The 16,210-nt window shown below is 36.1% G+C and overlaps 1 protein-coding gene across 1 annotated transcript in view; it reads left to right on the top strand.

Annotated features, from left to right (window-relative positions):
- CBFB (core-binding factor, beta subunit) overlaps positions 1-16,195 on the top strand; it is a 35,658-nt gene extending 19,463 nt beyond the window's left edge. Inside the window, exons 4-5 of the mRNA XM_012730753.1 lie at positions 4,533-4,659; positions 14,834-16,195. Coding sequence (XP_012586207.1) covers positions 4,533-4,659; positions 14,834-14,856 — 150 coding nt within the window. The 3' untranslated portion in view covers positions 14,857-16,195. The remainder of the gene's footprint in view (positions 1-4,532; positions 4,660-14,833) is intronic.
- Positions 16,196-16,210: the final 15 nt, after the last annotated feature.

Genomic DNA, 16,210 nt, shown 5'->3' with positions numbered 1-16,210 from the left:
GAGAGGTCTGCTGTGCCATGTGGGTCAGCTTCCTGGCCGGGGATCGAACTTATGCCACAGTGGCTGGTGATAGCTTGATGGTGCTGAAACTTTAACTCCTGTGCCACTAGGAAGGCCCCCTTACTGTTTTACTTTTAAAATTAATTTTGGCAGTCACAGAAAAATGTTTAACCTTTAGCCTAATGAGCTTTCAAACATTTTGTTTTGATTCTATATCAGGTTAGAAAAGTTGAACCAGTATTGAAATAACAAATTTTCTGTTTGAAGTACCTCTTAGCACTGATGGAAAACTGGCATCCTTTATGTGTTTGATAATGTGAGTGACATTAATTTAGAAGAGTTACTTAAATTAGAAGTTATATTCTACAGAATTATGGTAAAAGTACCATTTGCATACTTAACCTGGCAGGAGAGATACCATGATCACGAAGGTGGTTTTCCTGGGGCGAGGCACTCAGGATGTGCTCACCCCTGCGATTTCCCCAAATGTAGGAAACTCAACTGCATAATTTGTGGTAGTGGGGGACTGTGTTCCCGCCCTCCCCTAAAAAAAAGTACCATTTGCAGCTGCAAATGTTAAATTGTTGCCTTTGAAGTTATGTTGATGCTGCTCAGCAGATTTATTCTGCTTTTCATATGATCAGTGATATCATTCTGATCCCCCCCCCACCAGAATAGTGCATATGCAAGTAACACTTTAATCATCAACTTTCTTGGAAAAAAATTGATTCTCAGTTTTCCATTAAACGTACACCTCCATTTATTAAATTGATTGCTTCATAAGGTAAGTATTACTTTATTACAATTATGAAGATAATTGTAGATTTAGGCAGTACAATATCACTGTGACAAAAATAGCCAGACTATGCAGTGTACGCTGTGACAAGATGGACTGCTAGGCCTTTGTTTCCCTAATGGGTTTTACATACATTTTGTCACCTTTTATGATCACTTGTCTAGCTACTTTGTGCAGAATCCGGTATAGACCATGAAGTACTAGTAGAGACCAAATATTGGAAGCTTCTCTGACTACCTCCTGAGATGAGGAATTAGTTGTTCCTAGCTGTCTGAGCATGTGTGATTGTCTGCACATATGATCTAATCATAAGTGCCCTTTATGTTGTCCTCCAAAGGGAAGTGCTACTTATGGTTGCTCTAGGAAAGATGCGGGATATTAGTGGTTTTAACCATCTATTAACTTGCAGGCTCTTTTACTATGTATATTTCACATTTCCTGAAAAAGAGCAGGGGAGAAGTTGGAATTAAAAAGTGGAAGACAAGCCCTCCCAGGTGGCACAGTGGGTTGAAGCGCAGCACTCCGAAGCTCTCCACAGCTATGCAGCATGAGTTCAACCCCCGGCCAGGGAGGTGACCCACATGGTGTGGCAGACTTCTCCTGACCTGCCAGTTGCTCCCCTCAGCAGTGTATTTCAGTCAAACTGTCTGTTCTGTTCCCCACAAGTGGGGCTCTCTCTGGTGGCGCAGCTGGTTAAAGCACAGCACTAAGAAGCTAAAGCCACTTCAGCATGAGTTCGGTCCCCACCCCGGAGGTGATCCACATGGCGTGGCAGACCTCTCCTGACCCGCCCACTGCTCCCCTCAGCAGTGTACTTTGTCAGTCGGCCTGTTCTGCTCCCCACTCTGTCTCTGGTGAAGCCTCTCACCGCTCCTGCACCTCTGGCCTGTACCCCAGTTCTGTATGCATAAATAAATAAATCTTTATAAAAAAAGTGGAGGACTACCAAATCTCTCTAGCCTTATTTTACTATAACTATCATAGTAATTCTTTTTCTTATAGTGAAGTAAAAATCTGTGACTGTTGCTGCAATAGATTAGTGGCTAATAACTTCCTTAGGGAATTAAACCTCATCTATGTCACATGTTCTCATTTCATCATGTAATTTTCCTCTACTGAACTCAATCATAGTTGACAATTATATATTGATTTGAATAATTATTTGTTCATTGTCCACCTGCCCCACTCTACAGAAATTATGGGGAAAAGTACCATTTGTTTCCTCATATTATATCCAGAGCACCTAGTACAATGACTTAAGCATAATACAGCCTCACTACATATTTGTGGAATAAATGAAAAGTGTGTGAATGAGCACACAGGACAGAAAGTGTATCCTGTTATCAGCAGATGGACCTCACCTGGAATCTAAATGCTAGAAACCCTTTGCACTTTGGGGATGAGACATTCTTTTGTAGATGCCCCTGGCTTATATAGTACAGAAGGCCCTTGAATAACACTGTTCAAGGTGTCTTTATAATATTGATGAGAATAAAGTAATCCCAAATGATGTGTTCAAGGACCTGCTTTCTTTATAGGCTTTTGTTTGAAGTGTCAGTTTCTAGGAAGCTGTCAATAACATTAAGTGGGGCTCCTGTTACTGTGCATTCTGAGAATAGTTGATATGTGTAATGATGTTTAATTGAATGTACATTTTTACATATCTGTAAGTGCCTGTAAAGTAAGAATTAGCATTTAATGAATGCTGCCGGGGGTATGCTTAGTTAGCACTTTATATTTTATCTCTCATCTAATCTTACAACAGCGTGGTGAAGCATTCCTACTCTGCTCATATTATGTGTATTTACTGAGATGTAGAGAAATGAAAAGGCTTGTTCAATATCATAAAGATGTAGTGAATCATCATGACAGTGAAAATTTAGTCACACCATCTTTATTGGTCACATCATGTCAGTGAAAATTTCAAGTATTAAAACCGTATGGATTTAAAGCTATCTAGACTTGGATTAGCACTTAATTATAGTATTGGGACCTTGGATCTTTCTGTCTTTCTCTACAGTGTTCTTTGTCTGACTGTATACTCATTATTATGTTTGGAAGATGATGGTTGTACCTCTGGGCACTGTATCAGTTCCCAGGAAGGAGGAAAGAGTGAAAGAGCTCTTAAACACCTTTCTTAGAAGCACTGTTAGGTGACTTACACCTCCAATTTCATTAGGTAGAACTGAATTCCCAGACCATCCCTTGCTGCAGAGAATGTAGGTGACTAGTGGTGATTTTGGTATTGTTTTGATCTTTTAATTTCTTACATGTGGCATCAAAAATCCTAGTATCCAGAAGTGTTTTACTTCCAAAGGTTGAGTAAGTCTGTGCTGTAGACAGTGAGGGAGCTTCTTTTAGTTGGGGCTACTATGGTCAGACTTTGCTTTAGAAGGCAAGTTCTGCCAGAACTTGGGAATGACAGAAGCAGGAGGAAACTGTTTAGCAGACCTGTGTGGTAATCTAGAAGATCTGGGGAACCTGAACTAGGAAGATGTTTATAAGAGACTAAAGATTAGGAAATACTTAGGAAATCAAATGGATGGTGGTTGGTTGATTTGGTGGAGACAGTTCAGAGTAAAAAGTGAAAGGTGACTCTGGTTTCTGCAGTTTGGGTGTCTGCTGAGACTGAAGAAAAGTAAAGGAGACAGTGTATTTGAGATATATGGGTTTCCTTCTTGTTTAGCTCTTTAGCCATTAATTGGAAAAGGATTAAGATTGATTGGTTAGATGTTACAAATGTTTTTTTCTTGATAATAATCTTTGGAGTTTTATGTACCTTTTGCTACCTAGAATTTCTAACATTTGTATAATGAGTTCTGTTACTCCTATGAGTTTATTATCATAAATAGAGGACCTTGTATCTTCAAATTATTGAAGTATACCTAACATTTTTTTTGTACTTTTTTTGGTTTAAATATTGATTTAACCAGGATTTTACTGATAGAATGAGGTAAGGAAAGAAAAGAAAAGGGAAGAACATTTTCAGTTGTTAGAATATTATTGGCCAAAATTATTGTTTCCAAGATGTGACAATAAAACATGAAAACACCTAAAGTTGTTTCTTTTTTTAAGTGTTGTATTAAATTTTATTTTTGAAGTTTTGAGAAATACTGTTCTCTTTATGTCCTTCAAAAGTTAAAATCTCCAAATTAAATTTCTTTATTGTAAATCAGAATTTAAATAATGCCTTCCTATTGACCAGAAGTTCCACCTCCTAATAAATCACCAGAAAATGACCAACACAAAGGATAAGGGGAAAGATACCCTCTGTAGTTCTCTGTGTAGTCTTTAAGAAAGGTTATATATTTTAGACATGACGGGAACGAGCACTATCCAAAAGGAATGCTCCACAAATGTTATGGTGGAACAGGAAGAATCTGTAATTACTCAGCATGCAGCTGGCACTGTTATCAACAAGGACAAGATTCTTGCCAAAAGAATTAATGTTCATATTGAACATATTAAGTGCTCTAAGAACTGAGATAGCTCCCAAAAATGTATGAAAGAAAGTAATATTTTTAAAAGAGAAGCCAATGAGAAAGGTACCTGGGTTAAAGCCCCTGAAGCGCTAGCCTGCTCCACCCAGAGAATCTTCCTTTATCACAACCAGTGGAAAGGAGCCCGAGCTGTGGGAACCCATCCCCTGTGAAGGGATGACATGAGAGGCAGGGAGGTGGGAGGGGGGATTTCTGAAAAAAATTTTAAATACCCATTTCATGTATTCTTCTCACAGCAGGAGGATGCATTAGCACAACAAGCCTTTGAAGAGGCTAGGAGAAGGACCCGGGAATTTGAAGACAGAGACAGGTCTCATCGGGAGGAAATGGAGGTGAGAGTTTCACAGCTGCTGGCAGTAACTGGTTAGTACTTTCCCCCAACTCTCAGGCTCTTTTTGTAATGTTTGTGCATAATGTTTTTAAATAGTTTTAATTTTGTCATTCATTTTTTAAGGTGTACTCTGTGACTTTGTTTTTAGTAAATGTAATTGCTATAAAGAAACTTAGTCTTAATTTTAAAATTGCATTTGAATTCCTTATTTACTGTAACAATGTTATGTCTTTTCTTAATTTGTTAATTCAAATACTTTGCCTCTTTTTTCCATAATATTTGTAAAAATTACCTTAGGTTAACATAGAATATGTATTTTTAAATCAATGTTAAAATTCTGGGAATATTACTTTCCATTTGTCTGTGAATATTTGCCTTAATTTTGTAGTGGTGTGATTTTTCCATCATTTGTGTATTCTCTTAAAGAAAATTTGACTTTTTCAAATACTGAAAGAATGAAATTAATCTAGACCTTTTAACCTTTTTATTGTGAAGCAAAATACAAATATAGAAACCAATAGATTACTTTAGGAAATGTATAGAAATATGTAGCTTGGTCATTATCAGGTGAGTGCACCCTTTATAACTATCATCTGCTCACTCATGTCAGTGAAACTTTGATTGCTCCTCAGCAGCCCCTCAAAAGTAACCATTGTCTCAGTGGTCACAATAATTGCTTCCTCATTACTTTTTTTTGAAGATTTATTTATAACTTTTTTTTTAACATCATTTTGTACATTTTTTTTTTCATCTCCATCAATCCCTGTGGGTTTCCCATCACCGAGTCATCCATGTGCCATTACCATAGTTCATTACTCTTATTATAGTTATCTTACCCATGACTTCTTCAGACTTAGACATTGAAATTTAGTCTTGCCCAGTCCTTCAACTTGATAAAACTTTTAATTGACATGGATGTTTAGGATTTTTTTCTACCTAAAAAATTGTACGCTAGTTTAAACAGACTTCAGTTATAAAAAATAATACTTGTTCCTCCCTGGTGGCACAGCAGGTTAAAGCACAGCATTAAGAAACTAAAGCCACTTCAGTATGAGTTCAGTCTCCAGCCCCGGAGCTGACCCACATGGCACAGCAGACCTCTCTTGACCCGCCCGCTGCTCCCCTCTGCAGTGTATTTCGTCAGTAGGCCTCTTCTGCTCCCCACTCTGTCTCTGGTGAATCCTCTCACCACCCCTGCACCTCTGGCTTGTACCCCAGTTCTATATACATAAATAAATAAATCTTTTTAAAAAACAGTAATACTTAAAAGTCTATGGAAGGTGCTCAGAAATTCTAATTCTATAAAAAGTATATTTTAACAAAATAGGAATAGTAAAGGTAAGAGCTTATATTTTAAAAAGGATATTACCGGATGTTAATACCTGTCACATGCTTCCAGTTCATAAATTCTAATCAATGTAAAGGTTCACACAAGAAGAAATTAGAAAACTAGCACACGTTCATCTTTGATATAAAAAGAAGTGGAGTTAAAGATAGATCATTTAAAAGAGATGTGAAGAACTAGTTGCACAATACTGAGCTTTGCAATTAAAATGGTTAAGATAGTACTTTTTCATGTTATGTACATTTTGCCACATTAAAAATTTTGAGTCATTGTTATACAATACAGAAGAGTGTGGTGTTTTCCATGCACAAAGTTGTATTGACACTATTATTTAAATTAACATGGAAGAGTGTGTATGTGCATGTGTACACACAAGACAGTGGTTTAAGAGCCAATTCTGACACTTGGTCACCTTGGGCAACTTATTTCACTTTTCAGCAAATAAGTTTCCTCATCTAACAAAATAGAACTAATGTTATTCCTATCTCATAGGATAGAGTGAGGATTAAATGAGTAGTAGCAATGGTTAGTTGTCAGCTGCTGTTACTATTTCTTACATCTATGAACATATATTAATACCTTGATGTTATGTTTTTTTAGGATGAAAGAATCAAGAATCTACAGTGGTTAGTGTATAAAGTGAAGTTATCTTTTAATAACTGATTCTTCCCTTTGTCAGTGAATAAACTTATGTTGCTTAATAATGCGCTGATCTTAATAGTAACTAGTGAAGTCTCCAGCAACACTTTAAAGGGGAGAGAAAAGATCAAAGGGATATGATATTCAATATATTGTTGTCTTTGAAGCTGTGAATACTATTCTTTTTATATTTTAAGTGTTGAATACTATCCTTATCATCAGACTTCACATCGCATTTTCTTTTAGATGCTTATATCTAATAGGAAGAAATTTTACAGTGTATAATATACCTTACAATGTATAATCTATTATCAAATACATCTGAACTTTTTTTGCTCAAACTGTTTGTTCTCTGACCAAGAATTTACTTTTCTACCCATTTATCAGGGCCCAGCTTAAATGTTATCTATCTCTTCTCCATCCTTCTCAATCATAATTAACCTTTTCACTTTGTAGTTTCTACAGCCATTCTTTTTTCTACTACTGTTTTTAATTGAACAGTACATTGAATCAATTGTAAATCTGTCTTCCATTCTATTATGGCCCCCAATGAGATAGGGCCCCTTTGTTTTTTGTTTTGTTTTATAACAGTTTATTTTTACATCATTTTGTACATTTTTTTTCCCATCTCAATTGTAATCCCCGCGGGTTTCCCATCAACCATGTCACCCGTGTGCCATCACCAAAATCCCGTGCACTTCCCTCCCCACCCCACCCCACCCCCCGTTTTTGATGGGCCCCTTTGTTTTTAACCCCAGTATTCCCCAACACAGTATTTTTGTACATTGTATTTAGTTGCCAAATGGACATCTTCAAAAAACAATTCTGTCTGCTGGTCTTAAAACTACAGTTACAGCATAGCATGTAGGTTAGTTAAAGTAGATTGGTACAAGTTAATAATCTCTGGGAATATTTATCTTTATGATTTGTTGGATTTTATTAGTTGTTCAGTAATGAACCCCAGCTGTATGTGCTGTGTTCTTCATTAGGGAGCTGGGGAACACTAGGTGAAGCTGCATGGGTTCTGCCCTTGCGCACCTACCAGGTTTGTACAAACAGAAGGCTGCATCATTGAGGTTCAGAATGGCAACAGAGGAGTGTAGAGTGCCAGTGTGAGAAAGAATACTGACATCAGCCTCTGCTTGGGGGATTTACAAGAGAATACACTGGCAGGGACTTGAGTTAAGTTTGCCAGCTGGACAGATCAGGCAAAGAGCGCTGGGCTTTTTACACTGCATTTGTGGTGAAAGATGTCTATGCAAAAGTGTGCAGGAGTTAGAGATCTTCCCATATATCAGAGGACATGAGTGATGAGTTTTTCTGGAGCAAGCTAAATGAATTTAAATATGACTTTAAATTCATGGGAGGGTTATTTTAGAAATTGTTTTTCAGCTATAATATATTTGGAGAGTAATTATTTTACAATGGATTTAAGGAATTGTGGCATATATTTTTGTAAAAGATTCTGGGTCTACAATTGAGATGGAAAAAAAATGTACAAAATGATGTAAAAATAAACTGTTATAAAATTTTAAAAAAATATTCTGGGTCTAGGAATTGTCCTTGAAATTTTGGTTTGATTGCTCTTATAAATAGTATTACTTGAAAAAAACATTTTGTGAGTTTATGTGTGTATATTTAAGTATAAACAAAAGCATAATCTTATTGATATATCATTTGTTGCTCAGTCAGAATGTATCAGACCGAGTTGAGATTCCTGCAAGCCATCACTGTTTCTCTCAGAAGTTGTGAGAATTAAATGGGAAAATGCTTGTAAAGCACTTAGTGTTGGTGCTAGGTATGTGTAAGCCTATGATAAATAATAGATCTAAAGTATTTCTTTAGCACTAAAAGCTCTACCACAGTGCTGGTTCCAGTTAATTGAATTATCTGGCTAACAAGGGCATCCTTTTAGTTCTCTAAAGTGTATCAGGGCACTTTTCCTGCATTGTGACCTAGAGCATAGAGAAAATGGTTAGATTTTCATCAATGATTTAAGATCCTGCAGTCCCTTATGGCAGTAATTTAAAACATTAGTTCTTACAAAGAACAGTCATCTACAAATTGGGTTGGTATCTGATTTTAGAAATTGCATTGGCAGTCAATAGGAGCTTGGGGTTTATTTTCTTGCATTTTACCTCCATTTTCTAAAAGAACAACATTGGAGTATAATGTTGTCTTTCCCCCCTGCAAATTCAGACATCTATAGAGGATCTTACATCATATAATCTGACATGCTTGTTACAATTGAGGAAATACTCTGAGAAAAACTGGACTTGATCACTTTCAAATAGTTGGTTAATGGAAGGAAGAGTGAAGACTTTAACCAGTTTCCTAACCAAAGGGTCTCCACAAATACAGCCTAGCTTTGGGAAATGAATTTCCACATCACCCATAAAAATGATTAAGTTGAAATATAAAATTTGCCAGAAAGGGTTAGAAAGCATTTTGCCTGGAAAAGAAAAAGAGCTGAGGCTGAAAAGAATAATAATGGTTCCGGCGGGTGGTCCTGATGCCTTGACTAAAAACAACAGCTGAGGAGCAGTGGTACTTTGTGGGTGGCAGTAACCAGTAAATGGTCCTTGGGAGCTTGAGACCCTGGCAGCACAGGAGCTTAGGGATGTACCACCCCTGTTTGGATAATTTCTGAGAACTCTAGCCCTGCCATGCTAAAATTTTATTTTTAAAGATTTATTTATGCATACAAGAACTGGGGTATAAGCCAGAGGTGCAGGGGTGCAGAAGATTCACCAGAGACAAAGTAGAGAGCAGAAGAGGCAGTTCTGCTGAAATACACTGCTGAGGGGAGCAGCGGGCAGGTCAGGAGAGGTCTGCCTCGCCATGTGCGTCAGCTCCCTGGTCAGGAATCGAACTTGTGCTGCAGTGGCCACAGATAGCTTCATAGTGCTGTGCTTTAACCCGTTGCACCACCATGTCCCCCATGCTAAAACTTTAAGGGTAGTACTCAGGAGTATTTAATACACATGTAAAGTTAAAGTCACTAAAGTCACTATATAGTGGCCCAAAGAATTTTGATTTTTGCCAGTGTCTTCTAATCTGAAATCAGTTTAAAAACTGCATGGGTATGTTTCCACTCACCATTTGTAAAATGTTCAATCTATAGTTTTCAATCTATCATTCAGTAGTAGGACTTAGCATTTTCTTTTTCTGGGAAAGGGTATTTTACCATTAATTTGCCAAGTAAAAATACTAGTGAATTGAAGAAAGATTTATTTTAATAACCTTGTCCAAATGTTGTTAAATCCTTGGTGTATAATAAATATGCAGAATAGTGTGTAATACCATACCTTTGGGTATTTTTAAAAGGACTGGATACACATCTTTGGTTAGATGTGCATGGTCTCTTTCTAGTAGGATGTGTAAGAAATTGGACCTGGAAGCTGGAGGGAAACCAGCTGTCTAAGGGGAGGGCACATGGAGGGTAGAAGTGTTTTTCACTGTTCAGTCACTTGTGCATTTTAAATGTCGTATCAGCTGCATCAATCACCTGTTTAGAATTTTTAAAAATTTTAATGTTAGCATAGAGTGCTTTAAAAAGTATCTAGATCTTACTATCTGTATTCTCTAGTATGTAGAACTGTTTTAAAAAATGTGAAAGTCTGGGGCGAGGGAAATGCACTGGACTATGGTGAGGGCATATGATTTGGTGATGGGAAACCCAAGGGGATTGCAGCTGAGATGGAAAAAGGCACCAAAATATGTAAAAATAAATTTATTATAAAATTTTTAAAAATATATGAAAATCTTTCTTCATTTGAAGCTTTATAGAGAACTTCATTGTATGAAGCAGATTAAAGAGGCGATGCTCTGAGTGAAACAGGGGTAGGGATTAACCTGATCTTCCTCTGGAGTTCCCTTTAGGGAACCTAATAGATGGCAGAATATACGAAATAATTGGAGAAACCTTGATAGAGAATAAGCATGAGATTTATAATAGATTACCCTGGCTTTAAGTCCTAGCTCCACTGCTTGTTGCCATGACATTGGGAAAGGTGCTTATCCTCTTGAGCTTCATCTGTAAAACAGCGGTTATATCCTGTTCTAAATTGCTGCCTGACTCAGTATGATTTTTAAAATGGGACTTAGTAAAACTAGTTTTTCACCCCCATCCCCTTCCTACCCACACAGTACATGTATCTGGCAACACAACATTAAGGCAACATACACTAATGTTAGACGTGAAACTCTAGATTCTACTGGTATGTGTTTACTTTTTTCACAACAATCAAGGATTTTGAGCTTTCCTTAGTTCTCTTGGAGGTTGAAATAGCAGTTGCCCATGGGGCTGCCTAGTGCCTGGAAAGGGGGCACAAGACACGTTTCTAAGTATGGATAATGTTAAACTTCTCATATAGGTGCTAACTGCATGGGTATGTTCACTCAGTGAAAATTTACCATGCGATGTTAATGATTTGTGCACGCTTCTATACTTTCATAGAAAATAGACTTTGAAGAAAAAATCACAGACATTTCCACTGTGAAGTGCCTTTTCTCCTTGAGATTGCTTCCATGATTTGAAATTGTTGATATGTTACCCCTGACAGACAGTTCTCTTCGGGTTATACATCTCTATAACTATAATGCAAATGCCTTACTTTTAGCTTTTTTGAAAGAGATTGGGCTTTTAAAAGGGACAGATACAGTACTCCGATCATACCTAAATAAATTTGTTGGGGAAAAAACTGAAGTCATTTGTTTGATAGCAACTCACACACATTCGGTGTGTTGCTATCAACTTGATTAGCCTCTTAACCTGAAATTGTAATAGAGCACTTGTTGGCTCTTAATTAAACTGTGAGGTGGTGGTACTAAAAGGGATTTTCTTTATTGTTATTGAGAACATGCTTTCATATTTAGTTAGGCTATGAAACATTAGCAAATTTTTTTTTCTTTAATGTCAGAGGATGGGTAAATAACTACCGCTTACTGTACTGTAGAAGCTCTAGGACAGTTCAGCAAATCTTAGAATTTTATGTGGAAACACTTTGGAAATAAAAACAGGCAAAAGGCTTTATGTGGTTTTTGTATTTGTGTTTTTATGCTTTGGGAGCCTTCAACTCTGTGTGGTCCCAGCCTCTTATTTATTTTAAATTCCCACAGACTTCAGTTTTCTATTCACTTGACTACCAACATTCATTTTTTGTAAGGACAAATTAAAACAAAAATCTGTCTATGCTGGGCTTTCCTGAGGCACATTTTGGGTAAAGACTGTAAAGGAGAATAAACTGGGAATGTGAACTTAGAGTTAGAAAGAGAATTGGAAAAAAGAGAGAATTGGAGAAGGATAAATGAGTCTCCCCTCACTTAACCCATACTAAAAGGAAGAATGTCTTAGTTTGTTCTCTAGCATAGGAGCTGTAGACTTTATTAAAATTTATTTTGTTTTAAACTTGTTTTAGTTTGTAAAAAAATATTGCAGGACACAGATCACTTTTTTAACTTTTGAAATTTTCACACATATTGGGAGGTGTTGAATAGCTTCGTTGCAACAATAGCATGAGAACTATACTACAAGGTTGCTTTACACATGATTCTTAAATTCTTCTAGCAAGTATGTATCTTCATTTTTGTGGAACTGAGGCTAAAAGAACAAGAAACTTGTTCAAAATCATACCACTTAAATGGTAAAATCATCCAACTCCAGAAATGTAGATTATTTCCACCAACTCTTTTATTTTGAAATTTACTTTTCCATTTAAAGTTGTCCTTAAGTTTTATGTTTTGTCCTTAAGTTTTATGCATAGTAAAGTGTCTGGATTAAATTATTTATAAACATTAAACAGATTTGCATTCTGAACAGACTTGTGAGTACCTGCTTTACATTAAAACTTTATTCTGAAATAACTTGATAAAAGGTTAGAATCAAGTGGATTGACAAAACTAGAAGCTACAAACTTTGTGCTTTTAGAATAATTGAGTTTAGAACACTTCCTTGTCATCATCTAGTTTAGCTTAGTAGGCATGAAAGAATTCCTTCTAAAACATCAGCCTGTGTTAGAAAGCTGTCACGTTAGAAGGCACTGCTTCGCAGGGCAGCTCATCAAGCTGTTGAAACGCAATCCTGTGGAAACTATTTCACGGAACCTAAATCTGTTTCCATATTTGTCTCCTTCAGATGACAACCCAGGCATCTTCCCTTTTAGCATTAAATTTCCTCCCAGCTCTCTCAGCCTTCCCTCTTCTGCTCACAGTTACATTACCAGACTTACCATCCTCTTATTTCTCCTGTTACTGACTCTCCTTCACATTGTCTTCCCTCCCGTCTTCCATGTTCCTACTTCACACTGTAAATAGAAACCAGAAAATAAGTGGCGCAAAACTTGGCTTCACTTCTCTCCATGCTCTACCAAAAATATATTTTAATCAAACCCATGGCCAGTAGGGAGAAGTCCAGGTAACTGCTCTCTGCCACTTATTTGGAGTGACCCTGTTATTATGAAAATAACTTGAAAATTATTCTTACCCCAAGACAAAAGCTAAAATAGCCTTTTCACAAAGCATTGGTAGGTTAGTAGGGATTATAAATATATAATTAGGATTGATTTTTTTTTCAATTTTTTTTCTTCATTGCTCAGCCCCTTTCTAACCTTCATTGACTGAAACCTGATGCTTATATCACCATCTCTGATTTGCAGAATTGATTTGTCCTTACACTATATTCAGCATTGATTCTGTATGGAGCATAAATCGTTTCTCTGAGGCATATGTATTACATAGTGCTCTCATTCAGCAGTCACACAGTGTAACTTAACCTGACCAGTTAGTTGACAGGAATGCGCTAAAATGTAATCAGTGTTTAGAGTGCTAATTAAAATAGTTAAAATCTGCTAAAGAGATAAATAAAAATGTAGAAGGAAGACTTGTTTTTACTCATTTAGTTTGAAAGTGAGTAAGGCGGTGTCCCTTTTGTCTAAACAACATAACCCTGGAGAAATTAAGTACATTGCTGGAGCTTCTGACTAAACTTGATCTTACATAAGTGTGACTTGCCGAGATAGTTATTTGAAGGTCAAGATTGCCTTTCCTCTAACCACTGCTTTAGATCTTAGGAATTCAGTGTTTCAATTTTAGGATGTTTGTACCTAAAAATGAACAGACATTAGAGAATCAGTTGGGGAAACTAATACACAATTTCATTTAACTAAAACTTGCAGTGGTAGTCGCGCTTAGTTCTGGTTGCTGGTATCTAACAGGTGGCAAAAAAACAGATCTAGATATAAGGGGATGGTGGCTTAGGCGGGGGGGGGGGGGGGGGTGTGTGGAGGTAGTCATTTTATCTGATAAAGGAAACTATTGCTAAATGAGCCAGCGTCTAGACACAAACAGATGTTTGTGCTTGACTGATACTTGTAGTCACTAAAGAAAAATCATGAAAAAATAAATTGGCATTTGTGAAGAGACTGAAAGTAAATGCTGAATGTGAACTAAAGGGATACTATGTTGTGTAAAACCTTACATTAGCAGTGTCAAGTACAATGTGTTAGTTGTTAGATGTTCTCTTACTTAAGTAATTTGCCATAAATAATTGAATTAGAAGTGTTGGTACTGAACTGAATCTTGAAATTCTTGATGTTTATAATTGTCAAGCTTCTTAGTAGTTAAACACTGTTATAAAGATACTAATGGGCATATAAATGTACCACCAATGCTTAAATTTATATTTATATTTTTGATTTTGAAGCCGTACTTTATCTACAGTAATTCTGGATTTTATTTCCTAACACAGAGATGTCTAGTTAAATTTCAGCTGATAGAAGTAGAATTAAGACATGAAATTCACTAATACAGTCATAAACTGACAGACTACATATTACTGTGTAATTAAGTTTCTTTTATCTGTAAGATGGATCGTAATAGTACCTACGCTGTAGGTGATTAGCAGGGATTAAATTGGTTCATCTATGGAGAGTGTATAAGATAGAGACCAGCTTATAGTTGGTGCTCTATGTTAATTATACTAAAAAGTGAAAGTTGACTGGCTGATGTGTTAAAGTTAAGCCCTCTAGTCCCAAAACTATATAGATACAGATATAGCAAAAATAACTCATACTTCATTTTAAGTCTTTTCTTACACATGGAAATAGTGGTTCAAAATTTTGTTGTTGTTGTGAAATTATGTGCTACTCTGTCTTATATTTTAATAGAGTGCTTTGATATTCAAAACACATTTTAACCCTAATTTATGATTTTTGTCATTGCAGGCAAGAAGACAACAAGACCCTAGTCCTGGTTCCACTTTAGGTGGTGATGACCTCAAACTTCGCTAATTAGTAGCACAGCAGATGTGCCCCATCTTTACATATATGTTGTTTCTAGTTGGCAGAAATAATTGATTAAAAAGACCAGAAACTGTGATAACTGGAGGTACTTCGGTCTAATTCTCAACCGTAGGCAGTTATAAGACATCACAAACTGCCATGGTTTTGCACTAAAATTATAATAACTGCATTTCTAATTTTGTATGCATGTAGCCAGTAATAATTTGAATTTTTTTCCTATGCAAGCTTATCTTGTTGGCATTATTTTAGTGAGTTGAAACTATCCACCTGTAAAGCTCATTTACTCCATTTTAATTTAAAATTCATGTCGTTTTAAGACAAGTCAAGAAATTAACAATTTTTATCAGAGGTTTTTTTCCCCTAGTCAGTTGCTTTTTTTTTTTTGTAATTTTAGATGTATTGGTTATACAACTTCATTTTAGATAGTCATTCTTGGTTTTCTGTTTTGTTCCCCCCGTTTCCTGTCATGTTTTTATAATCTATGGCATTTTAAACTGCTGATCTGTTTGCATTATTTACAAGCTAAAAACCTAGTAGCATAGAGCTGTCTACCACAGCCTTCTAACACAAAGTTTACAGTTGGTAAAGTTGCAGTATCCTTTTTTAAATTTCAGTAATCAGCTCCTTTCCTTTTTAAACATGAAATTTAAATTGGTATTAATTCTAAGCTGTCCCAGATCTGTTTTAGATTCTGTTCTATAATCATGAGTTTTGTGGAGGTAACTCTCCATAGATAATAATATTCTACTGAAATGCCTAAAGAAGTCGCAGGCTGGCTTCTGTTTTATTCAGGGATTTTTTTTAAAGTCAGTCAGAAAAGGGATACTGGAGCTTCTTCATGTATGTAACAGCATATTAAACTGGAGACAGTGATGAGTCAGCTACAAGGTAATATTGTATTAAGACCATGTTTAACATGTTTGCTTTTTTGTGTATTTTAAAATGCATGCTTTTGTAAAAACAAAGCTGGGTGATGAAAGATAAGAGAGAAAATGTTCATCTGTGCAGAGGATACATTTTCTTCCATTAATTATCCTGGGGAAAAAATTCACATCTATATATATGGTATTTTCCCAAAGGACTATTAATAGAACCTTTTGAGATGAATTAGTGTAAGAATATTTTTTAAGACTAGCTTCACTGTCAAATTAAATGCAACTTTTTTTTTTTAATACAAGACTGGAAAAAAGTGCTAAGTCATGTGGCACCTCTTTAAAATATTTTTCATGGTCACATTCATTAAATGTTACTACATTTCTGAATTTTTGCAAAAATGTATTTTATCATAATAGAATGGCA

This window comes from Condylura cristata, unplaced genomic scaffold (genome assembly GCF_000260355.1).
Source record: "Condylura cristata isolate star-nosed mole 26May11 unplaced genomic scaffold, ConCri1.0 scaffold00028, whole genome shotgun sequence".
Taxonomy (NCBI): domain Eukaryota; kingdom Metazoa; phylum Chordata; class Mammalia; order Eulipotyphla; family Talpidae; genus Condylura; species Condylura cristata.
This window is presented reverse-complemented; position numbering and strand designations above follow the sequence as displayed.